The sequence below is a fragment of the Kwoniella dejecticola genome, chromosome 10 (genome assembly GCF_000512565.2).
Source record: "Kwoniella dejecticola CBS 10117 chromosome 10, complete sequence".
Classification (NCBI taxonomy): domain Eukaryota; kingdom Fungi; phylum Basidiomycota; class Tremellomycetes; order Tremellales; family Cryptococcaceae; genus Kwoniella; species Kwoniella dejecticola.
The window spans coordinates 399,238-423,436 of NC_089310.1; the positions used below are offsets into that span (position 1 = coordinate 399,238).

General features: G+C 48.3%; 10 protein-coding genes across 10 annotated transcripts; 5 read left to right on the top strand and 5 right to left on the bottom strand.

Annotated features, from left to right (window-relative positions):
* Positions 1 to 293: 293 nt before the first annotated feature.
* I303_107686 (uncharacterized protein) lies at positions 294 to 1,162 on the top strand (the record flags this gene model as incomplete). The annotated part of the gene is made up of 5 exons (XM_018410959.1): positions 294 to 454; positions 576 to 703; positions 788 to 859; positions 930 to 1,041; positions 1,135 to 1,162. The coding sequence occupies 5 exons, from the start codon at positions 294 to 296 to the stop codon at positions 1,160 to 1,162; spliced, it is 501 nt and encodes a 166-aa protein (XP_018259627.1).
* Positions 1,163 to 1,604: 442 nt separating this feature from the next.
* On the top strand, positions 1,605 to 3,154 carry I303_107687 (uncharacterized protein; the record flags this gene model as incomplete). The annotated part of the gene is made up of 6 exons (XM_018410960.1): positions 1,605 to 1,878; positions 2,046 to 2,198; positions 2,270 to 2,357; positions 2,430 to 2,483; positions 2,583 to 2,928; positions 3,017 to 3,154. 6 exons carry the CDS (start codon positions 1,605 to 1,607, stop codon positions 3,152 to 3,154), a joined length of 1,053 nt encoding a protein of 350 aa, XP_018259628.1.
* Positions 3,155 to 4,018: 864 nt separating this feature from the next.
* I303_107688 (uncharacterized protein) lies at positions 4,019 to 4,507 on the top strand (the record flags this gene model as incomplete). The annotated part of the gene is made up of 1 exon (XM_018410961.1): positions 4,019 to 4,507. The coding sequence occupies one exon, from the start codon at positions 4,019 to 4,021 to the stop codon at positions 4,505 to 4,507; it is 489 nt and encodes a 162-aa protein (XP_018259629.1).
* Positions 4,508 to 5,289: 782 nt separating this feature from the next.
* I303_107689 (uncharacterized protein) lies at positions 5,290 to 6,654 on the top strand (the record flags this gene model as incomplete). The annotated part of the gene is made up of 1 exon (XM_018410962.1): positions 5,290 to 6,654. One exon carries the CDS (start codon positions 5,290 to 5,292, stop codon positions 6,652 to 6,654), a length of 1,365 nt encoding a protein of 454 aa, XP_018259630.1.
* Positions 6,655 to 6,902: 248 nt separating this feature from the next.
* Positions 6,903 to 10,301, bottom strand: I303_107690 (uncharacterized protein; the record flags this gene model as incomplete). Its single annotated transcript, XM_018410963.1, has 16 exons — positions 6,903 to 7,400; positions 7,493 to 7,606; positions 7,695 to 7,740; positions 7,807 to 7,902; positions 7,976 to 8,127; positions 8,215 to 8,284; positions 8,367 to 8,806; positions 8,876 to 8,929; positions 8,996 to 9,170; positions 9,222 to 9,252; positions 9,325 to 9,466; positions 9,537 to 9,575; positions 9,633 to 9,714; positions 9,776 to 9,818; positions 9,934 to 10,058; positions 10,162 to 10,301. The coding sequence occupies 16 exons, from the start codon at positions 10,299 to 10,301 to the stop codon at positions 6,903 to 6,905; spliced, it is 2,247 nt and encodes a 748-aa protein (XP_018259631.1).
* Positions 10,302 to 10,713: 412 nt separating this feature from the next.
* Positions 10,714 to 14,790, bottom strand: I303_107691 (uncharacterized protein; the record flags this gene model as incomplete). Its single annotated transcript, XM_018410964.1, has 15 exons — positions 10,714 to 11,101; positions 11,175 to 11,460; positions 11,534 to 11,619; positions 11,671 to 11,792; positions 11,853 to 11,984; positions 12,060 to 12,179; positions 12,244 to 12,384; positions 12,443 to 12,903; positions 12,981 to 13,188; positions 13,248 to 13,324; positions 13,377 to 13,479; positions 13,547 to 13,823; positions 13,917 to 14,105; positions 14,171 to 14,345; positions 14,457 to 14,790. The coding sequence occupies 15 exons, from the start codon at positions 14,788 to 14,790 to the stop codon at positions 10,714 to 10,716; spliced, it is 3,099 nt and encodes a 1,032-aa protein (XP_018259632.1).
* A 400-nt stretch (positions 14,791 to 15,190) lies between these two features.
* Positions 15,191 to 17,212, top strand: I303_107692 (uncharacterized protein; the record flags this gene model as incomplete). The annotated part of the gene is made up of 7 exons (XM_018410965.1): positions 15,191 to 15,486; positions 15,612 to 15,788; positions 15,886 to 15,942; positions 16,040 to 16,196; positions 16,306 to 16,763; positions 16,919 to 17,082; positions 17,160 to 17,212. 7 exons carry the CDS (start codon positions 15,191 to 15,193, stop codon positions 17,210 to 17,212), a joined length of 1,362 nt encoding a protein of 453 aa, XP_018259633.1.
* A 523-nt stretch (positions 17,213 to 17,735) lies between these two features.
* I303_107693 (uncharacterized protein) lies at positions 17,736 to 18,871 on the bottom strand (the record flags this gene model as incomplete). Its single annotated transcript, XM_065969639.1, has 6 exons — positions 17,736 to 17,827; positions 17,923 to 18,032; positions 18,181 to 18,199; positions 18,279 to 18,353; positions 18,522 to 18,535; positions 18,843 to 18,871. 6 exons carry the CDS (start codon positions 18,869 to 18,871, stop codon positions 17,736 to 17,738), a joined length of 339 nt encoding a protein of 112 aa, XP_065825711.1.
* Positions 18,872 to 19,638: 767 nt separating this feature from the next.
* I303_107694 (urease accessory protein UreG) lies at positions 19,639 to 21,376 on the bottom strand (the record flags this gene model as incomplete). The annotated part of the gene is made up of 6 exons (XM_018410967.1): positions 19,639 to 19,845; positions 19,981 to 20,102; positions 20,255 to 20,473; positions 20,643 to 20,713; positions 20,822 to 20,900; positions 21,061 to 21,376. The coding sequence occupies 6 exons, from the start codon at positions 21,374 to 21,376 to the stop codon at positions 19,639 to 19,641; spliced, it is 1,014 nt and encodes a 337-aa protein (XP_018259635.1).
* A 726-nt stretch (positions 21,377 to 22,102) lies between these two features.
* Positions 22,103 to 23,961, bottom strand: I303_107695 (uncharacterized protein; the record flags this gene model as incomplete). Its single annotated transcript, XM_018410968.1, has 7 exons — positions 22,103 to 22,702; positions 22,769 to 22,910; positions 23,004 to 23,081; positions 23,150 to 23,179; positions 23,257 to 23,310; positions 23,403 to 23,828; positions 23,921 to 23,961. 7 exons carry the CDS (start codon positions 23,959 to 23,961, stop codon positions 22,103 to 22,105), a joined length of 1,371 nt encoding a protein of 456 aa, XP_018259636.1.
* Between the last annotated feature and the right edge of the window lie 238 nt (positions 23,962 to 24,199).

Genomic DNA, 24,199 nt, shown 5'->3' on the forward strand with positions numbered 1-24,199 from the left:
ATGCTCTCGTACTTCGTTGCAGACTTTGTTCTCGATTGCTTTCGGATAAATTGTCTAAACGAGCGGAGCACTCCGCTTAACGTGTAGGCTGTGTAAACTCTGGTTGTGCGTTTTACGTTACCGGATCAACAACGACTGTGTCGTGTCTGAGAAAATCCCATAGTCGCCAGTCACCACATCAATGAATTGAATTTACATTTTTATACATATACAAGCTCAACACATATAACTATACATCTGCCCACAGTAATCTTGCAAAAACTTGATAACCTCATTCATCACCAGTAGCCACCATGGAAGTTCTCGGTCACGTCAACAACATCTCAGAATATGCTCGTTCCCTCAAAGACACCCGTCTGTCCTCATTGAGACACCCAGGAGAATTCTTCGACTATCAACGCGTATCCAGACCGAAGGATATGCAAGAATACCTCAAACGGGCAAGCTACAATGTGTGAGTGCCTTACCTTGGCCTGCTTGATCATAAGCAGGCCTGAACATCATTCAATGTCAGAGCCTTCACGTAGTAGATAGGTCATCAAGCTGACGATACGTGTCAAACCGTTATGCTTTAGACGATACTTCTCAGCCAACTACGCCATCGTCGTAGCTCTTCTGGCGGTGTACAGCCTGATCTCCAACCCGCTCTTGTTGGTCGCGTTGGGTTTCCTAATCGGTGGTTTCCTCTCAATCAACAGATTCGGTATGTCCTATCACCTTGTCACGGCCATCCCATTCTACCGTAGACGTGTCACGGGTCTCTGCAGCTGACGTGTCGCCGACACAGTACCTGAGCCCATCGAATTCAACGGTAAAGTGATCACACCTCAAAACCTCTACGTCGGCCTCTTCGTCATTGGTAAGTCAGCTAGCCTCCTGGTTCGATGATAGAGAAGAAGCTGATGACTGTCGGTTTTCCGCTTACACAGGTATCCCCCTCCTCTGGATTGCTGCTCCTATCTCAACTTTCTTCTGGCTCGTAGGAAGTTCAGGCTGTGTGATTGGCGCTCATGCAGGATTACTTGAACCAGGAGTTGAATCGTGAGTAGTGTGCGAAGCCTGGAACGCTCTCTGAGCCTTTGCACCTATGTATAAACCGTAATATCATGAATGCTGACCTCTTATTCCAAATAGGGAATACGAGGGTCTTGAGACTGTATAGATTGCTGCAGTGGGGTACTAGGAAAAATATTACATATCATGTGATGGGAGGCGAGGAGCGCATTGGAAGGGGTTTCAATATAGATTTTCATTCGCTCTGATTCAATATAGGTTGCTTATAGACGCTTGTTCCCATATTCATGGTATGCCATCTTATGCTTTCAGATTCCTCCCTGGCTCCTCCAAAGTATATACCACGCGCTGGTGAAGCGGCGCATTGGAATCACAACTACCTGTACCTGTTGCATTTAGGATTGTAGGAAGCAGATGCCACGCGGTCGAAGTGCCGCGTCATGAGTTGTTGTCATCCTCTTCGCTTCGTGCGTTGCCTTTGGCTTTGTTGCTCCATCATCGTGGGGTCTTCTTTATTCGAGCCAACTCATCACTCGTTCCAAAGGTCTTCAGCAGCTCATTTGCAGGACGGAAGAGATACATTAACCATCATGCCCCCCAGACCGATCAAAACGCCTACACTGGATTCCCTCCTCCCACCAATCCTGGCTTTATTGCCAAACGCATATTCAGCTCATCAGAAATGCCTGACTACAACAGCCAGACTAGTGCATTCAGGACATCATGCCTTGGCCGTAGAAATTCTGTTCGCTACTAGCAAAGAGCTGCTGAAGATCAACGAGGGATCTTCGGGTGTTGAGCTGGGTGTTAGGATGGTACAGGTCATGCAGGAAGGAGAAATTGGTGTCGACGAGAAATCCAGAGGTGAGTCTGATGTATCAGCAGAGCAGGTTGCGCTTTTTCCTTCAGACCAATGAGTCAGCTCAATCATCAATGACAGGTTGGTGCAATGCGTGTTCCCCTCGAGGGGAACTTGGTATCGAGATGGATCTTTGAGGATCTCAAGCTGACTTTCGTTATATTCCACTCAGCATCCATCACCCAGCTTCTCGCCTTGACACCTACCGCCGGACCATGGAGGAAGAAGCTTGCAGACGCAGCCATAAAGTGGTCTCAACAGTTCGGCACATGTCCTACTGGCGATCCCAATCTACATCAGTATATAGGAGAATTGTATTACAAAGGTATGTCTATACATTGCACCCAAACCAGCGTGGCCATCCAGCTGATTGATGATTCAATGACAATCGAGCAGACCGAGCCTTCCCTCTTGCTGAACAACATCTCCTGGCATCTGGCAAACGCGATGCTGCGCTGACATTAGCACAAATGATGTTTGAGTGGTGAGTCAGCTCTTGGACTTCCTCAAGCCCGTATGTCCGAGTAGGCACAAAGCTGATGAAGGCTGGATATAGGTCGGAGAAAGGTAAACTTGATCCTGGACCTTATGCTGTTCGAGGGACATTACCGTGAGTTCCCTGCAGTCACTCAGTCCATGTCATTCTGGATATATCAATGTAAAGCACACATTTCATGCCGGCGCTAAAGTGGATTTGGACGTTACGCAGATTCCTCGCTCAATCACCTCCATCGATTCAACCAGCACTCACATTCCTCACGCAATTCCTCTCTTTACTCTCAGCCACCACTTCGCCATACCACCAGAACTTCATCTCCACCATCCCATCTCAGACCTCCTTTTCACTCACCGAGATCCACCTGACTACCTCGCCGACGCTGAATTTCCTTCAGTTGGCGCTGATCACTGTACAACGTGCGCCCGCACCTGGAGTGAGCGGGGTCACGGCTCGAGGGATGGACGGAGGGGTCCCAAAGGAATGGGAAGGGCTCTGTAGGAGGTATAGTAGGAATAGCGGGGCAAGTGGGGTCTTAGCTCAAAGGGAAGTTCAGGAGGTAAGTCCACCGCAACAGCTGTGCCATGCCGATAACCTGAAAAGGAGAGACAAGATCAGCTGACATGGTATTGATGCTGGTGATACAGGTCCTCATGCAGATCTCGACGGAGGTCTTCCATATCCCACCACCAAGAGGTGCAGGCGGGAATGACCTTCTACAGAATCTGATGGGTTCGTTATTCGGCGGAGGAGGCGGTGGCGCAGGTGCCATTGGCGCTCGATGAGTTCTAATGCCGTTCTTCAAACTATCTCATGAGAATCGAGTGTCTCGACACTCTCAGATCCCTCACATATGGCACATGAATCCTCGCTGGCTCAGATGAATGGGTCGATGACTTGCATGTAATGACATCGCGCATTGGTGAAAGGGACCTCGTATGACCGTGCTCACACCCACGTAGATCATGCATGAGCTAATGAGTCTCCGTCTCTGAAGGTCTTCATTTCCTGGTCGATTGGTATCTTCTGACGTTCACACCTCTATAGAAGGATACAGTATTGTGACTCCGTATTGGACTTTTGTATGGAAGACTTGCTACTCGTTGTCCTGTGAGACCCTCTCCTTTCGCAGGGCCGCATTTCGAAGATAGTGGCGCCTGCCGGTCAACGAGTAAGTCAAGCTTCCAACTTCGCCCGGGGTTGCTGTGTCCTTTGATACTAGAGAGCGTCATAAGTCTGTCACGCACCGTCATTTTGCTCTTCTTCGGTTCAGGCATGAGGTGTTAACCATTGTGATGAGAGTGTGATTCTCTGCAATGACGCAGATCTGCTTTCGCTAGTAGCAGCTTAGCGAGGTGGGGTGCGAGCATGGTCAACCGCGCGTCACACAAAGGAGATCAACATCCGACATCCTTTCTTACGAGTCCTCCTTTCATCGCTCTAAGAAGGCGATGAACGCGATTTGATCCTCTCGACTCAATTATTCAGTGTCTCGGGTATATAAATGTTGTGCGGCTTGGATAAATCCTATTTGGTTTTGTACATTTACAAATCCGTGCGCGCAATCCTGCTTTCAGAATATCCGTGTTCTTGCTTTAATTTATTCACGTTTCACTGATTCACTATCATTTAGGTTTGTCTCCGTCGCAATGAGTTCCGATGGCGGATATGAAGAATCGTCCGACGGGCAGCTCCAGGGGCAGCCACCAAAATACAACCACCCCGGACGAATACACGTCAGACACGACCCAGCGCCGATTCTCGGATACAATCGACACGATAATTCGGTGGATGTAGCGACAGCTCCCCGTTCTCAGCTGCGTGCCGGCACTTCGGCTGCTCCATCCACCTTGGGCTCCATGGCACACAGCGCTGATTTCGATCTTCAGCCTAATAGCGAGGCAGAATGGGAAGCCTACACCAAGGCAAAGCACACCGAGTTGACCAAGCTCTGTCAATCGTTTTTGCAGATTGATAATCGACGAGATGTCAAGTTCCTCTTGGACAGCTTCAACACCCATGAAAATGGGACTGAGGTTAGCGGATCGTGGGAGGAGCTCGGTGGACGATTTCGAGAGGTTTTGACCCGGATCAAAACAGCTCCCCTCAACTCGACATTGACAGAGGATCATGCTTGATGTGCGAGTTGCATAGGAAAGGAGCACCAGTGTGGCGATCTTTGCCAACTTGTGCTGTTGATAAAGCTTCGTACATATTTTCGCACTCACCACAAATCACGTTGCCCAGTTTTTTTCGCCCGCGTACGTTCTGTAGTTCCGCTCATACTCGTATTTCTTGCTTCTTGAGACTGATGAAGAGAGAATGCGCTAGATCTTGTTTACAACACTTCACATGTTCAGAAGAAGGCATTTTTGGCTGACGCTTTCACGATGACGGCGTACTTCTATCACCTCTTTCTTTACTGTGGCGACCGCTGTACCTCCATTGTTACTTCAGTATGTCAATCTGTCACAGTCGTATGAAGCGGATCCTTCGCATGACGTCGACAGACGCAACGTATCGATGCGGCATCTAAGTCCACTGATGTATCCTGAGGTCTCCGCAAGGTGCAATCCAACGACAGAAACGCTCTGCCACAATGAACGTTCTTCATGATATCATGATGATTCACACCGCTTCTCAAATCTTTTGTCACTGACAATGCTGTGCCCTAAGCCGTTCATACACGTTTTGTCAGCACGCGACCTTTGTCGCTGCCTCCTTTGATGACACTGAGAAGACTGGTAAAAGACACCAGGATCGCCCTGTCAGCAGGTACATATAGGTACTCCCCGAACGGCGTCACCACCAACTCCCCTTGCTCCACTTCTGTCCCACATCACAATTCGCCACCCTCTGCCTCGCACTCTGACACGCACACGCAACCACAGCTCCGTGACCATTTTACCTCTCGAACAAGATGTCGCCCACTGAAGCAACCAATACTCCCACCTTGATGACCATGCATGAAGATAACAACGCTCAGCTGCTTCCAGGCCATACGCTATCAGCCGAGATGGCCACTAAGCTCGGTTTGCCATTCCGAGAGCAGGAGACGTACTGGGGTACTCCTTACACCTTGAACAACGCCAAGTATCCCAACTTAGGCTATGGATTCGCCTTCCCAGTAGGCTCAAATGCCCCATTCACACCCCCTACTTCACACTCCGCATCAAAGTCTTCGGAACAATCTATCACGTTTGCGAACGATACGGTAGCGGGAACCAAAGTCGAACCGGACGACTATCATTACATCCGACCCGTAGATTTCGATCCTGGGCTTGCAACAATTACCTTGGACCCAGCGGGCAGCACTGACCACGATGATCAAGCAGCGTTGCAAGAAGCCATTTCTCACTTGGACTTGGATCCACAAGGCTATGAGAAGGGCTGGGGACATGGTCCAGTAAGCGCTCAAGAAGGCTTCGATCTTACACATATGGATACAGACCAAAGCTCGGGATCCCCGGGCTTGCCAACTTTCCCTTTTGATCAACCGGGACCACCACCGGAGCGAAATGATTGGCCCGCTTCCGCTCACGGCTCCCATCCAGGTGAAAGGTACTTTCATGGAACTGCCACGGATCACGCGTCGCAGCAAGGAACCGTTCATAAGCGAGAAGTCATGGACAACCGATTATACCCCGACATCAACCTTACCCAGGTCAGCCCATACCAGGTGAACAGAAGTGTGGATCCTGAAGCTCATGCCGATCTCGACCAAGCAAGTGGCGTTTTCAACACCCAACTCGACGAGCCAGCATCTGAATGGGAAAAAGAAAAGGCCAAGTATGAAAGCATCATCCAATCACAAGCTACCCTGCTCTCCGAGCAGACAGACGAACTGGAGAGAGCTAAGGGGTTCGAGAAAAAGTACGGCGAGGCATCAGAGAGGCTCACCCAAGCCAAACGCGACAAACAGCTTTCAGAAAGGAAATCTCAAGCGAAGATCGATCGGCTCAACGATATTTTGAATGCCACGGAAGATGAGCTAGACTACACACGAGGACTGGCTATGAGCCTCGCCGCCGAAGTGCGAGGTGAGCAGGCGAAAAACGAAGAAGCGTTGAGGACGATCCAATTCTTGGGCGAGAGCACTTCGGGAAAAGGTCGGCTTCTCCGATTATATCGAAACAAGAATAGGATGAATGAGGCATCCCGATCAAGCCGAGCTTCATCCGATGCTTGGGATGCCAAAGACTCGAAGTTCACCAACTACGATAGACCAAGACAAGGAGAAAGGGTGAGACAAGAGACATCTGAAGATGAGAGAATTATCGAATGATCGGTGATCCACCATTACATTGTTTCACACAGGCTTGACACTCGTTGATTTGTTACCTCCCGTCATTGTTCTCCGGTTCCTCCTCGCCAACACGCTTTTACACGTCATCGATTGGGTGTCATTATCTCTTCATGCGTTTGCTGCCCTGCCATAATTCCGATGTCTCTGGTCCACATGCATTATTCATGGTTGCAAAGATGTGCACATCCGCGTCTAATTTCTGATCTCTATGATGTCATATTCTGACTTTACGTCTGGAACCAAGCCCGCTTCCCACCTCCATGGTATCTCAATGCACTATCCTCCTTATTCCACTCCATTTCCTGGGCATGCCAAATTCCCATTAACGCCACTATCGTAAATATCAATATACCGAGGATCTGGGCTGCACTCCATGATGGCTGCTTCGCCTTGCTGGGGACCCATATATCGATTCTTCTGGTTTCAATTTCGTCATTTCCTCTTGGACCATAATCCAGTGTCTTGTGATTTGGCGGATCTACGAACCAAACCCAGCATCGTTGATTTTCCCAATCGAATAGAATTTTGCCTCCGACCGATAATGCAAAGCTGACGGATTTCTCGGTATACACTCTTCGAGGTAAGAATATCTCGGTCGCCTCTTCTATACTTGGTGATTCATCTGAGAGTCGGATCGCTGAGGTGTAACGATGAGTGAACATGGCTGTCTCGTAATCGTACGAAGAGGAGATCGGAGTACCAGCTGTAGCGACAGCGTAAGGTCGCTGAGGAACGTGGAATGGCAATTAACATATTGTGATTGTTGGCAAAATGGGCAGAGACATGATCGTGGCGAAAGATGGAGAATCGAACTAACCACGATGACATCTAAAAGTCTGCCTCCAACATCCAAATCGTCCGAGTCCTCCGCCTTCGTCAGAGCTAGCGACCGATTGTGATCAGAATACCATGAAAAGTTTTCCGCGTTCCACTAAGGTATCAGATATCAGCCTGACCTTCGATGGACGCAATGTACAGATCGGCATAATATCCAAAGGAGTAAGGATGTATGCACTTACGTCGTCTCCTATATCATCTCTATTGGCTGGATTATAAGTCCACAAGCTATTTTAACGCGACGTCAGCTACACAGGCTAGAGCGTACCGTCATGCACATCAAGCAAGACTCACTTGAACCCGACATTAGCGCTCTCCATCGCCGATATCAACGAATCCATCATTCTTTCTTGCCATTTCCAATCACCCGTCTTGAGCGCGTGTTCATTACTGTCAATCACATTGTCTGTCAGCGAAGATTGCACATAAGATCGATACTGTACGATTGACGAGCGGCACCCACTTCAGGTCCATAGGTACACCACATTCACCAAACACGACAGGGACAGCACCCAGTTGGAGTCTGGCTTCCAATACCAAAGTCTTGATTTGTTTCGCATAATTGGCCTTGGCACCGTTCGCGCCGAAATATAAAGCTTTGCCGATGAACATGCCCTAGGATTCATCGATCATCGTCAGCGTGATGAACTCTTTTCCAAAACATTCATAGACGAAGAAATATAAAGAGATGTCGTGACTTACCCTTGATAGTCCTTGTACGTTGACGGTCATGAAGCCGAATTGCTTCTTGAACAGCGCGTTCAGGTCATACCTGTTCGAGATGGTATGGACATCAGCTCTGCACAGTCATGCTTTCGCCTCGAGGTGGATATGGTTGATCAAGAGGGATTTACCAATGAGGCGCATAAACGAAATTATCCGGCCTGATTTCCTCTTCCCACTCAGGACAATACTCATTCGGTATAGTCTCCACCATCCTCATCGACTTCTTATCCGATATGACCTTATTCCACTTTTGCACAAATGGGAAATAGAAATCTTGGTAGAAATCTACCTTTTTCCCTTTGCGATCTTTTGTAAAGTAATCTTCCTGCAGAGCTACCGCTTTACCCTTTTTATCGGACCATCTCCAAATTCCTTCTCTCTCCCAGATGCACTCTTTCTTGGACCATGCTGAAGCTCCCTCCGGGTTGGCGGTAGTGTATTTCGATATTCGCGTGGGGAAGGGGAAGGAGCGTTTGTATATGGGAATTGTGGTTGGATGGCCCGCGCCCATGGAGAAGGATTGTAAAGGTGAAGGGAATTGGCCAAGATGCAGGTCCGTGTTATAGTTCTGTGATATTGCTCGATCAGTCATCGCATTATAGATGATTCACTGGGTTTTGATAGGAACGTGACTTACCCATTCGTGTATTGACGGTAGACCGATATATCCAGGATGAGGCTCGTTCATCAGCTGCGGACACGTCGTTCCGTTAGCGATTTCTTATGCACCAAAGGGTTCACACCAGACCTTCCTCACCTCGAAGCCCATAACGCTCTCAACATCACCCACAGCGCTGACTAGCTTTCTGAACATGCTCAAGAAGGCATCCTGCAGATAAGTCTGGATATTGACTTTCTTCTGCTTTCCATCAGAGGTGTCAGAGAGCACCATGAACGAAGGTGCGAATGTTTCACCAGCCCAGAATAGCGTGCTACGAGAGGGTCAGCCAGGCCCTGCGCGATCGATGGTCCTGCACACTCACTTCATCGTAGCAGCCGCTAGCTTTTGGTAACCTGAATGACACCTATGTGATCAGCTTGGAGTCTTTATGATCTGCACAACATATCAAGTCACCTCGTACTCACCAGTCGGCCATAAACCCCTTTCTCCGCTGAGCCTACCGCCCTTAATGCCATCTAAAAAAGCTGCTCCTGACAATGCCAAATTCTCGCCATCGGTCGAGAGATCGAATCCTGCTGCTGCCGATGTCCAACCGGGTGCGCCAGACTACGTTAGATCTGTCAGCTAATGAAGTGCTGCTAGTTAGTCGACTTGGGCTGGATCGAACAGCGCTTACCCCTCCTGAATACCTGGACCATACATCTTGGTGGATTGCCTAAGACTCATCAAGCTTAGCTCACAAACGTATTCCGATCAGATGAATACAACTCACGATGTACGCGACTAGACCATGCTTCGTCATACTCTCCAACAGCTTTCTTAGGTATTCCAAATACTCCTCATCGTAGATACCCCTATATCCCTCAACATCCTCAGCGCTCAAGGTACGATATGGTATGTTGATGCAGTACGTACGGTCCCGCATGTTCGACCGCATCCCATGTTACCGTGATTCTGACTGACCGACCAAGCAGATTGGTTCAAGTCGTATCAGTACGACTGGATTCGTATTCTTGTGCAGATCAAGACCGCAAATGGCAGGATGCGCGGCAGAACTGGAGGAAGGTACGCACTGAAAGTCAATCCCCACGATTTCAATCTTCTCCAATGCTCGTCCGCTTCTTCAAGTGGGAAAGGTCTATTAACATAGGTCATAGACGCATGTTTATCTATCGGTAATTTCGGTTGGTTAGTTGGTCTACAACGATCAATCGATCTGACGTTCAGCTTTGTTCCAGCCGGGATGAACCCACCAAGTCTAGTGTTGAATGCATCTCTGCAGAGCAGAAAGAATGACTCACACTTTACTAGATCCACCAACGTTTGCTCCTCGCATACCCAAGACTCGATCATACTGATCAACGAAATGTCTGCCGTGTATTCGGATATTCGGCGCTGACAGCTGAGTAGGCGAGAAAGATGGCGCGTCGCTTGTTGACATGATATCTAATCCACTGTGCGACTCAGCCCACAAAGTAGCTTGCGTCCCAGATATCTGCAATAGTATTCACGTATTCACAGCGAGACAATAAAGCTGTTCAGCAAGAGATGTTTCTCTCTGGCGAGGATATTGTGACTACATCTGCTGCGGTATTTGCTGCTTCGCATGGGTCACCGCGTTCCTCTTGTTCGCTTATGGATGGGCTCCGGTTTAAGCGGGGTTGGCATATTACGGAACCCTAGAAACAAGCCGGCGGTCGACATCTTACGGACCAGTCAAGATAGTTGGCAATCATCATCTATCCATACCAGTCTGCCTAAAACATCCTAACCATACAAACAGTCCCTGATCAGAGTAAAGGTAAGATAACCTGAAACCTGAAGCCTGAAGCCGAAAGCCTGAAGTCGACTACCTATAAAGCCAATTCATCCTCTGAATCCTCTTCCTCATCATCATCTTCTTCCTCATCTAAGAGACTCTCAACTTCTGTATCCTCCTCAGGCTCACTCTCCTCTTCTACCACTTGCATCTTCTTCGACTTCGACTTTGACTTTGACTGCGCAGTAGCATTCGAACTCGCCTTGGATTTTGTCGATTTCTTCGGAGTCGCATCTTCATCTTCATCTTCATTGTCATTGTCGTCTGAATCGAAATTCGTACTGGCATCATCACTCATCACGGATGATTCCCTAGTCCTACTGCCGCTCTTGCTACCGCCTTTACGGTTCGAAGTTGTTGATCCAGCTCGTTTGCCTCGTCTACTACCGGCCTCAGATTGGGCATCGAGGTCTTTCTCGTTCCTATGAAATCCACCTCCCGTATCAGCTCCTATACATTCCCTCAAAGTCAAAAGGCGCAAAGGAGTAGACTCACACGTCATCGATGAATCCCCAGAATGCTTCAACCTGCTCATTTTCTCCACCTTCAGCCCTGAACGCATCTTCGTTGAACTCTTCCAGCTCGGGATATCGCTTAAGCAGTACATTATCGAATTTGACGAGCGCGTTCTTTGAAGATGCATCGCTAAATGGTCGCTTGGCCTTAATGGCGTGTATCAAAGCCAAGAGCGATTTGAGTTTGATCGAGTCGACAGAACTGTCGTCCGCTTCAGGGAGATTGAGTTTCGATAAGAATGAGACGAAGCCTTTTCGCATTTCTTCTATCATGACGATGATATGACGTATTTCAGCCCAGCCTTTCTTGTTTTTAAAGCGAAGGGCATTCGAACTCACTAGAGGTTTCGGTCAGAATGGATCTCAAAATCTGCTCGGCAAGCTCGAGATGAATAGCGGTATCAATCACCACTCCTTCTCTTTCCCTGTGATTCAAGTCAGCTATCATCATGTGTCGAGCAGGCCGGTCCACGTACACAGTCTTTTGCGGATCAAGCCAATCAACCATCATCAGACCCATCTGAGCGAGTGGCGGCATATCCTCATCTTCAGCTTCTTCCGATAGTTGAGCCAGGAGCCCGAAAGTGTCAGAGAAGATCTATAGCAAGCTTGATGTCAGCACGGGTTCCAGTGAGTCATGTGAGCTGATTCGACATACCGAGAGCATCCTCCTTTGGTTGTCCGGCGACGAGTAGCAGTAAACAGGCAAGAAGTACGTCAAGCATTGTCGGAGAGATTGATTGTCCGATGTCTCGGGTGAGAAATAGAGCAGGACGAGTGATTGCAAGACCTAAAGATGAAACGGTAGTATCAGCAAGCTGAATTGAATTTCATGTATCTGTCTTAATGCCATGCTTCAGCTTACCGTCTCGTCGTTGATCATCCCAGCCAACATCAGCTTGGCCACACCTTCACAAGCTACCGCTTGGACTTCCGGCGAGTCTTGGCTCAAAGCATGTCGAACCAGCTCTACCACTTTATCGGCCTGCAGATCCGCCACAAAAAGCCGCTTCAGCTTGCAAGTCGCACAGCTGTGGGACTGTACTTACGGCCATAGTCTTGGAGACCAAATCATTGATGTCATGAACCATCAATAAGTCAAAAACGACTTGACAGACCTTGACTTTGAGCTCATCATCAGCAGTGGTGAGTTGCTGGATGAATAGTCCAAAGGAGTTCGCAGCCATTTTCTATCATACCGTCGCCTTGTCAGCTTTGACGAGACGGAAGAGCATGGGCGAGACTCACGGTATCGATCATACAGCACAAGCCCAAGCATATCAATCCTTGATCCCTCAGTGCAGGTTCCTCCTTGTTCGTGACGGCAGGAATGATCAAATCAGGCAACAAGCCATGGAAAACCGAGTTGTCCTGTAGGTTCGAGTTGACCCTTTCCAAGAGGCTTATGCAGACGAATAAGCATCGCAAGTCGATTATCGCAGCTTCACGTCTTTCATCCGGATCCTCCGAGTTGATTCGGTGAGAAGCGACTGATCGACGTCGAATCATCGATCGGTCACTCGTAGATGACATTTGGCTGTCCAATGGGGGCTCATCATCGTCCGCATCTTCGCCACCTTCTCGGAGCTCCGTGACTACTTCTACAACCACTCTGATCAGATCCCTTTCGCCGTTGGCGATTTTCGATAAGATATCCAGGCATTTAGGGATGAGTGGTTCCGGTAGATTCGCTTGAGAGATCATTTCACCTGGACGGAAGGGAATTGCGAATCAGCTTATACCTCTTGGCACAAGTCATTTCCGACGAGAAGGCCAGAAAACGCACGAGCAAGCTGGAACATCTTCCTTCTGCCGATTTCATCCGCATAATCGAGATTGACTGCCAATCTGAGTAATTCGCCGACAATAAATGCGCGATCAGTGAGATCTTCATCGCCTTCGTTCGTAGAGGCAACTAGCTTGTTATATTCGTCCTGGATGGTGAAGGCCAGAGATGTCACGACAGGCATTGCTTCTTCCAATCGAGAATCGTCCTGTGTGTCCATTCATCAATCCGCTGCGACATTGCCTTCTTACGCCCCTTCAGACTCACCTTGTTGGAAATGCAATGGTCAACAAATACTCGAGCTAAAAAGGCTTTCTCCGGAGTAAGGGATTTCCAGTATTCTTCTGTGATGGATTGTGAGCAACGTGCTCGTGTCAATCGGATTAGGAGACCTACCGTTGAATTCGAGAGTATCCAGTATTTCCGGTCGAGTGACAAGCACGGAAATCAAAGCTTCCTCCGCTACTTGACTGGAAACCACGTCAAATCGCGACAAGAACTAGAACGAGGTATCCATTGGTCGTCAGCATGAGAGGCTGATTAGTTCCGATCTTGTTGACGCCCACCTCAATCATATCGCCTTCTACGAGATCAACCCATCCACCCAGCATTCCAGCAGCAGCTTTCCTGACTGTCCCTTCTCTATCGCCTAGACCATTCCTGACGATATCTTCCCGTTGAGCAATAGATAAAACTCTCGGATCAGGGAGAGCAGTTGCGGATAGACTTCCGGCGTATACTGTCCTCCTCAGAATTGGATCCACATCTCGCGTTCTAGCTAAGATGTGAGGTAGCGTGTTTGGATTTCTTGGAAGGTTGTACAATGCCGCTCGGCGGACTTCCCTATAAGATGCAACGACAACGGGGAGGTTCAGCTTCCGTGCGCGTGCGCAAATGTACGGCCTGATGTATATGATGAGATTGGCTCCAACATACGCAGCAGGATCATACTTCAGGAGATCAAGTAACACCTCTCCCAGCGATTCTTGACCTTCTTCCAGATCATCTTCATCTTCACCGCTCTGCAATTTGGCCAAACCCAATGCAGCTTGAACTCGTACAGCCGCCTCCTTATCCCTTGCTCTGTTTAGCAGAGACTCTCGTAGGACTACATATAGATCATCGCTTTACATCGAAGCCAGTCAGCTAGCTCAAAAGGATGCAATGAATGGCCAGACAATTTCACTCACTCCATCTCTCCTAATCCGTTGATCATGGATACAGTCAACAATGTAACCCTGAATCTGACGTTCTTGTCTTTCGCTTCCATCCCCATCAAGAGATGCTTGAGGAGTTTCAGCACGAATCGAGATGAGAAAGTATCGATATCTTCCTCTTCTTCACCCTCTGGTCGTTTCGCAGTATCTAGTCCAAGCAAAGCACTATTCAGCTCTTTCCCTTTCTCTGAGTCTATCATGTTCTGCTACCAAGACATGGGGTCCAGAACAGGTAGTACGAAGGAGGCTTGAGACTCACCTTGTTCAGTCGAGTAAGCCACGTAAGAGCTCACAAATTTGACTACCCGATCAGCTACGCTTACCCCCTTCTTGATGGGCAAGACACGATTAACCAGATCGATAAACAGGTTATTAAACGCTCGTTCTCCCACAAGTTTCGATCCTTTCGGAGACTCCTCAGTGATGGTTGAGCATTGCTGTTGGATCTTATGCAGAGATACAAGGTTCTTCCGGTGATTTGCGGTCGTATGTTGAACTTGTTCGAATATCGGTGGGAGGAGCGTCGGGAGGGTGTCTGTCAGGAATGAAGGGGTGAGTGCTCGAGAGCGTTGTTTTGTCGAGACCTGCACCATTTCAGTAGCTATTGTCGTTAGCTCGGACGCCGTAGTTTGAAGTTGAGTTGCGTATACTCTATTCCCATGCAAGTAAGGACGATTGGCTTAAGACTACAGTTGGTTTTCATGATTGTTGTCGCTGTCGCTGTTGTTGTTGACATTCGCGTCGAGGGTGCCTTACGTAATCGAATATCCGCGAACGCGTCAGAAAGTCAAAAAAGCCCAAAGCGTGTCTGTCAACAACGAAAACAACAACAACCACAACCACCATAAGAATTGCTTTTCATGCTTCATTCATAAGTACAGACATAGACCATTTAAGATCGTCTCGAAGACTAGCAACAGGATAGCGAACCGCTGTAAGACGATTTGAGCCTATCTTGACATATCGGCCGATACAGAATAGCAACACATAAAGATGTCCCAATCCAACCGAAAACCACCTCCCCTATCTCAGACAGTCGCCGGATTCCCAATGCTGGGTTTACCGGAACTCATTCAATGCTTGACCGCTCTAGGCGTCCCAGCTCAGATGGAGGACCTCACAAAGCCTACTCCAGGTACGACGCAGGGTATCTACGCCGGGCTGATCGAAGCTTTGATGGGCGCTCCTGTCGAAGCTATCGAAGCTCCCAAGAAGGCTTTGTTAGGTATGATGGAGTACAAGGAGATGTACGGTGATGCACTCCAATTCACAATGTTCTTCAGACACGTGTACGTATGGCTACCCTCCTCTACCGCATACCATGCCGTTCCCTTCACAATCATGGTGCCCAGGTTGAGAATCCACTCGTGTTGCTGAGGATTCGAATACTGATTGAAATGCTTGTAACGTATAGTCGAGACCTGGCAAACTTGTGTGGAATTACCAATTTCTCATTAGCCGACTTGACTCGACCCGAGGCTATCCGATTCAAGACCGTCTTAAGTGGAATCATGAATTTCGCTAAATTCAGAGACGAACGAGCGCATTTCCAAGCTCAATTACAAGCTAAATTGCAAGAACAGTCCGATAAGTGAGTTACAGAGGGAAATGACCATGCCATATGAAATCAGATCTCCTCGATATATACGCGCTGAGGATCCGATTGTTGACTTGTCGGACTACTACAGGACTGAATCTCTCAGAAGAGAGATTGAACAGGTCGAGAACCAAATTAGCGAAATCACGTACGTATCGAACGATCTGCACAAGAGCCAAACCAACCCGACGTTCAGCTCAATGGAAGCTGACAAAAGACCCATAATTTTTTTGCGTGATACACAGTGCTCGAAACGCTGCCGAGAAGCCCCAGTCCGAACAAGCGCACAAGCGTAACGAAGGCCTCCGAGCTGAATTATTGGAATTGCGATCTCAGCAAATCAAGCTGAGCGGCGAAGTCGAAGAACTCAAGAAGGAAAGACAAGGCTTGATGGACCAAGCTGTGCGTGATCTACCCTCAGATCCTTCAAATCCCTGATCCCTGTGATCTTCTGCCTTATAATGAGAATAGAGGATGCCGGACTAACGCAATCATCACTTCGTCCATCTAGGCTCATAATGCACACTTGAACACTCAACTATCCCAACAAATCGCATCCGCCAAAAGTCGTCTCGTCCAATCTCCCGACCGTATCAAGCGCCAGATCTCCGAGATGTCCAGTACCCTCTCCCACGAGAAAGCGAAACTATCTTCCTTCCAACAGAAAGCGCGCGAGCTATCTAACCGTCTCGAAGTGATCCAGTCCCTCGAGATGGATCTGAAGGGTCTGATAGACTTACAAAAGGGTATCGAGGAGCAAAAGCAGAAAGTCGAAGAAGCTAAGAGGAACGAAAGTATCTTGAGGGGTAGACAGGAGGGTAAAGAGATTGAATTGAGAGGGTTGAAATCGAAATTCGAGCAATTGCAACGACAGTTGACGAATGCGCAAGATAAGTTGAACAGACAGCAAGAAATGCAGAATGATATGCAGGAGAGAGGGTATAAGAAGATTGAGGAGCTCAAAGCTGAGTGAGTGGTCATGGCATCCCATGGTCTTTCCATACCGTCTGAACCTGGACCACTTCAGTCCGTCCGCTGCGATGTGGTCACACGTCGCTACACGCATCGCTAAGTCAGAGTTTGAGCCCGGACTGGATTGAGCTGATAATGTGTTGGTCCATTAGGTACAAAGTCCGTACGAAAGAACGAGGCGGATTCCAGAAACAGAAAGACATCATCATGGCCGAACAAAAGGAACTGGAGAGTGAAATGGCCAATTTCATCAATACGCACGAGAGCGAGATCAATGATCTCCTCCAAGAATATTGGACTATGAGGAGACAAGCTGGTGAGTATCGTCAGCAATTAGCACGCCGTTGTTGCTACTCAACACATCTGCTAATGTACTGCTTGGACGTGTCGCAGAGGATTACATGAATACGATGACTGTGAAACTGGGTCTACAGCTCAACGCTTAATATCAACTTCCCGGTCTCCCATCCTCTCTCTACATCAGATGATGTTCAGGTCTCAACTCAGAACGAATCAAGGTGGAATCAAGGTCAATTATGATCCGCCCTTGTACAGGTTGTATGTCAGTATAATATGATACCATACCATGAATACATCAATACCCCGAGCTGGCGATTCCGATTTCATCTCACAGCCGATATGCAAATATCGTCTCAGTTGCCACGACATGGTTTGACGAATGTTCTTCTTCTCACATAAATTCATCTCTTATTTCTTCATTTGACCTCTTTCGCTAATTTACACACAAAAAACGCCTACAACGATTATTCAACATACAAGCAACATCTTCCCTTCCACGCCGACTTCGTTGAACCGATAAAAAGAAAACTTGAGTTATACCTTAGTCAAATGATCAATGCCTCTATAAGTATCAATTCCAGATCCTGAGATCCGAGACCGAGGAACGGAGAAGGAGAAGGAGAAGAAAAGAGGTTGCTCCTATAAGTGAAGCGTGATCGAATGACGAGACTAGTAGAGGTTGGTAGTCTTCTCGTTCTTCTTCTTGGAAGCTTCTTTTTTACCTTCCTTGTGAAGCTTGGTCATCTGCTTCTTCCAGTTGACTACCGATTACCGACAACAATCGAATGAGGACCCCCTCATCAGCCTGTGTCCTCATTTGTCCGAGCTGCAGCAGAGCCACATAGAGGATACTCACAGCAAGATTTGCAGCTGGCGTTACCGTGAGCTTTGCACATGAAGGTATTGTCTTTCTGGTTCTTGAAGTGCGCGGGAAGCTCGAGAGGACCTCTGGGCTTAGGGTCGAGACTGTGAAAGCACGTCATGAGCATCGTACAGACTGACATTGCGTCACGTCGAACGGCAGGGTAACCGGGGCAGGTGCGGTCCGGGCGCGGACGAGATGCCTTATCCGTGGGGAGAGGTAGACTCATGTTTGGTGGATGATATGACTCACCCCATCATAGCGTCGTTATCTGAGTTGAGTGGATAAGTGAGACCTCTCGTCAGCTCGAAGTTCGTGATGTTGACTGCAGGTGTCTTAGAGGGGCTTACCTTCTCTAGCGTCGAACTCGCATTGTTGGCAAACTTCAAGGCCGTGCTCGCAGAACAGGGCATCGTTGATCTCGACTGGTCAACAATTGTGAAGTCAGCAAACCATGACTCGAGAAGAGTTAACAAGATACAACGGGATGATAGAGATAGATCTTGCGGCTAGTCTTAGTAATGATTCGGGCGATGCGCTTGACCGAGGGTTGGGATGGTGGCGAGCAACCATACGACAGATGAACCACTCACTCGATTTATCGGTACTGAATGTTGGCAAAGTGAAATGAAGTAATCATCACCATGTCGTCAGCACAAGGTCTCATCAGGATGCGAATACGCCAGTCTACACTCTCTGGATGTAGAATGCATAGCGTGACACAGAGTGGAAGTTGTAAAGCAGGTGAATTATGGAGAATGCAGAGGGATAGAAGGGAAACATCGTTACTCTCACCCACCCTCACTTCGCCATGATCACCCCCCACACCCCTCCGACTGCCCCTGCACCCCAACTCCCCTCGACGGAGACGGAAAGGGGAGGGTCGCGTACGCGGGTGAGGGTGAGATACTTACTCAGTTGGGGAAACACCAAGATCAGCCATGATGGATGTGGTCTGTGTCGAAGCTACTAGAGCAGGTTATATAGATATACGATATGCGGAACAGTGAGCTGAATTGACTTTTGACGACAGTAAAGTATCGTTGAGATGTGTAAGTGAGAAGTAAATCAGAAGAGGAGTCATGGGGATACATCGTGTATATATATAGTCTCGCTCTATGCAGAGGTCGGATGACTTCGCACTCAATCACTCTAGCCCCACTACATACACACTATAGAACTCAGCATACCTGAGGTGAGTCAGAAGCAGACAGAGAGAGACAGACGTAAATCATCTGATTTGATTCTCACTTGATCACTTGACAATTGCTCAAATGACCTACATACGCACTAGCTTCGGAAGGAATACCAAATCTCCATTGAGAAAAACCAAATCCCTCTTCCCCATGGAGCCCGTTCTCGGCAAGGTACCATCATCTAACATCCCATAATTGCCCGAATGAGTATTTTTTCCTTTGCAAAATCACCCGAAGTTCAGATATACCAGCAGGCTCGTGGCCGATAACACATCCAATACTATCCTCAATCCATGTGACTCGCACGTATCTTGCTCTTACCTAGATGGATGAAATAGATTACAGATCCCATCATCCATCGGAAAGCACATGGTATCTCACTGCATGTCGGTATTGTCTATTTACAGTCTGCCGGATCATCGACGAAAGTGTCGCCAGGGACATGTCGAATTCAGATTGGATGTTGTCCTCCCTCTTCATTTTCAGGTTGCAACCATGCCAGTGCATGCTTCAGTCATACCCCAGCAGCTTTGCCCTTTCCTTTACCGTCCTTCCCTGCTGCTCCACTAGCTTTCCAAGCACTGACAATCGCTTCGATGACCGTATCGACCCCGTCGTTATTCCTGACCGATGTGAAGAGTGTGGGACCGCTTTCTCGCATTTTGGCGGCATCCCTGCGCATGACTTCCAGCGATGCTCCGACGTGAGGCGCCAAGTCAATCTAGATGTCCAACATCATAGTCAGCTGAGACTGTTCGAGTTTGAGTTTGATATAGGAGGGTTCTGGAGGCAAGTGCAGATGATTGATCTCGGTCTTCAGATTCTGAAGTCAATACAGACGCCGACTCCGACTTACCTTGTTCACGATCAATAAATCCGATTGAGAAATACCCGGTCCACCTTTCCTGGGGATCTTATCTCCACCACTGACGTCAATCACGTAGATGATGTAGTCCGCGAGCTCTCTTGAATAGTTGGCTATAAATCGTTACAGAACCACACAATCGATATCAGTGTTACTTCTTGTCAAAGCTCGATCTGACCAGGCGCCGACAAGCCGACAAGCCGACCATCTTCTGCACGCTCAAAGCGAATGAGAGGATATGGCAGACACAAAATAATACACTCACCCGCCAAATTATCACCGCCGCTCTCGACAAACAGCATCTCGCACCCGAAATCCACTTGGAGCTCCTCCAACGCTCCCAGATTCGCACTAATATCTTCTCTGATGGCCGCATGGGGACATCCACCGGTCTCAATGGCTCTTATCCTTTCCGTCGGTAGGGCTTCGTTACGAATGAGGAATTCTTGGTCTTCTCGAGTGAAGATATCGTTCGTCACGGCAGCTGTTTATGACGAAAGCAGGGCCAGAATTGAGTGAGTTTGTAGACAGTATTGGCAGATGAATAAGTGACGTCGCGATGATCATGAGCGATTATGAAACGATGAGAAAGGCGAGAGATAGTGTATAATCAGCATGGTAGAAGCGTTCAAATTGACACAAGCGGGACGTACCAATATTGTATTTGTCCCTCAGAGCTCGACAAAGCGCTAAGAGCAAGGCAGTTTTACCTGATCCCACCGGACTGGGGAAAGAATCGAAGCCGCTTATCAGCGTGTCGTTCAGGCAAGGAGCAAGTGAATACCATCGGAACTGAGTCTCAAGAAGTGTGTCTGTCGTATCCCACACTCACCCTCCGATTCCAATAGTAAATGCTCGTTCTTCCCAATCTCTTCCCGAATAATCAGGCATATCCCTCTCACTGAATTTACCTGCCCATCATGATCAACCGAATCAACCGAAAAGGTATATCAGCCTCAAGTCCTCAAGTTCCGCTTCTACCAGTGGGAAAAAGGTATAAATCCAGCAGAAGAGCCGGCCCAGCGGGGGCGCTGTGATATGTAAGGATAAGAAAGACTCGACTGGACTCACCGGCATGTTCAAGATGTTCGTGCGTATGCCCATGCTCGTTCGTAGCTTCCGGCGTCCATATCCCGCCTTCTCCATGATCATGAGCATGAGTATGCGAGTGCGACGCCCCGTCATGTGTATGTTGGTATGCCGGTGCAGGGTCATTCACTGACACAGACGAAGAGAAGGAGAGTGGTCGCGAAGAATCGTTGCCTGTGCCTGTTCCATTTCCGTCGTGCGAGTGCGAGCGTCCTGGTGTTTGCGAATCATTTTGAGCTGCGTTCAAGGCTGTCGTCAGTCTGTCTGAGAATTGACAGACCGGTTGTTGGTTGGACATCTTTGTCGCCTTGAGTAATCAGAGGTGGTGAGGTGTGTAAAAGTTGGTAGTGAAATGTAGTATGCGTGTATCGTTTACTTCGAGGTTTTACTTTGGGGAACTTGGTTGCGTGTCGAGAAATGATGCTGAGGCTGGTGCTGAGATCAGGTAAGAAGGAATACGTGAATGTCAAGATGAGCAAAACAATCAGATAAGGATAGTCGGTCGAAACAATTAAATCCGTTCTAGGATTACCACGCAACCCAAAATCACGGACCGACCAATCTCGTTATGATACGGTCGTGGAATATGAAGGTAACGTATGCCTGTAGTACTAGCATGCTTAGACCGAATGAAATGTTTGGAGTGCTTGGGATGATTGTGGAGGGGTTTAATTGGACCCTGAATAACATATGTCGTACTCTCCATTCTCCTATCCTGATAAACGCCGAGAAAACAGATCCACCAACCAACCGTTTCACGCGAGTGTTTTTTTATTTCACCCCTCATTTTTGGGGGTTGGTGCGTTTAGAGTTGGGTGCTCCGGAAATAACGAGAGTCCTCATGCCCACAATTTCGTCTCATCCGACATCTGTAAAAATGCGTCAGATGCAAAGAAACTGTATCGCATCGTCTGACGCGTGTAGGTATGCATGCACACAAGGTGTACCCATATCGCATTGGCATAAGGCAAGCAGTCAGAGTCGACTATCGGAATTAAGCAACGCAGATGCCCCTTTCAGCTCTTCACGGCGACCTCCTAACGCTAGTCCTTCTACCCATCTTTTGCTCAGCCGCCGATGCTTTGTCAGTGTCCTCATCGGCACTCGCTCTGCGTTTCTCTCTTTTGACTTCGTGGTCCAGGGAAGCTGAAGTTGAAGCCGACCGACTAGGAATGACTACTTCAATGACCTTTCTAAGACTTTTGATCGCCTTCTTGAGGGTAGTACCTTCGTTGGCTTTTCCATCCTCATCCTCATTGAGTTCTACTTTTCTGGCTTCGTCCACTTTCGTATGCAGCTCCACATTCTCGTCAAGCTCATGAAGAATCAAATCTTCCCGCGGCTTTGCCTCCCTTTTCAAACCCTCCTTCATGTCCTCACCCGATTCAGGCTCGATTCCGACTTCCTCCTCGTCGTCGCCAACCCTGACAGGTAATGGCTCCTGCCCTTCCACACGCTTAAAAGCATATCTACAGACCTTCAGCCCTTTCGTCAATCCCCTTGCCATCCAAGCTTTTTCCACTGTATACAATCCATCATACCGATATCCCTCTGCTGGAGCATACACCGAAGGAAGCTTGAATCCTCGGATCACTCGGACTGGTTTGCGAGTCTCGGACGATTTCTAGTAAGATCAAATCATATCAGTGATACCTTGATCGTTGTCATTGGGGCATCTAGGTCGGCTCACCTTCAAGGCAGCATTAAACCTATTATCGAAACTCTGATCATAGCTCTGTTCGGCTGTTCTGAGATTTTTAGGATTCTGCTTGGTTCCTTTCAGATCCCGCCCTCCTGAGCCGGTATACGTGAATGCGTAGCCCAGGTCAACACTACATAATGTCAACACTCATTAGCGATTCCGTCAAACCGATTGAGCGTGTTTCGAAGACGAAGCGGATCTCTAAGTGTGTAACGCGGCTCACTCATCCGGATATCCGCCTGATAAAGCTACACTCCAAGCACCTTCAAGTGCATTCCCTGATATTCCAGCGACTGTCGGACTATCGAACCAATAAATCTCAGTCTCCGCGTTCGAGCTTTAGGACACCTGGCGCTATCCAGGACTCACGCATGTATGGCGTCTGTCGAGCATTCCATCCTGATATTGATGGTATTGCATGCTCAATGTCAGCGTCGCATTCCCAGTCTCTGGTCTTGCTCAGGTAGAGATCTCACCTCGTTGCCCAGCATCTACCGACTTCAACTCCCGGTATAGACCCGAAAGTCTTCCTGATGTCGCTGCTTATTAGCTTGACAATTTCAAAAACGAGACCCGGAGAAGCTCGTTATCAGAGTGAATAGAGGGGTAGGAGAGGACTCACGGGTCTGCCGTCCTTATACCTAATTTTTGAGCCTTTCGCTGCCTCCAATCATTCTCATCTTGATCCTCTTCATCACTGTCCACTTCTCTTGTACTGAAACTTCTCTTCAGACTCTTTGATCTGACAATAGCATCCTCCCTCCAAAGCGGACTATCGCCTTTATAATCTGGTGTACTCCCTCCTACACTTGATCTGCCGCTTCTTCTTAGTCCATTGGCACCCCCCGAGGTTGAAGTTGAGCCAGGCGTGCTTACTTCGACATCGCGTATCATCGGCTTTTTTATTCGAGGGAGTTGAGGGGTGGTTTCATGTTTGAAAGTACCGTCATCATTGTTCTTCTTCTTCTTCTCCAGAACCGCCTTTTTGGGTGCTTTCGGTATGATAGGAGCGCCCAAACCCAAAGAGAGGAGTAAAGCTTCGTTATCTCTACCATGGCTCGTCAGTATATCACTTAGGTAAGACGGTACATGGTACAAGTAGATTGGGAGATGGCGCGCGCAAGGGGACGCTAGACTCACTTGATATTCTGAATTCGCTGTTCTTCGTACGAAAGCGACATGATGCTTGCTCGTCTTGTTCTGAGCTTCTGTCAGGTGGGACAAGCTAGGCCAGTGAGATCAAGATACAATGATACAATGTGCTACCTGGTGACCAAGTGCCAGCTGAGGACTGTACGACTATAGACTAGACTGTGAGTCTCACGCGTCAACATTGCTTTTGACTTTGTCGGCACACACGCGATGTTGCTGGGTCACGTGATTGCTTTTATGTTTACCCGTGCCTGATGACTGATACTG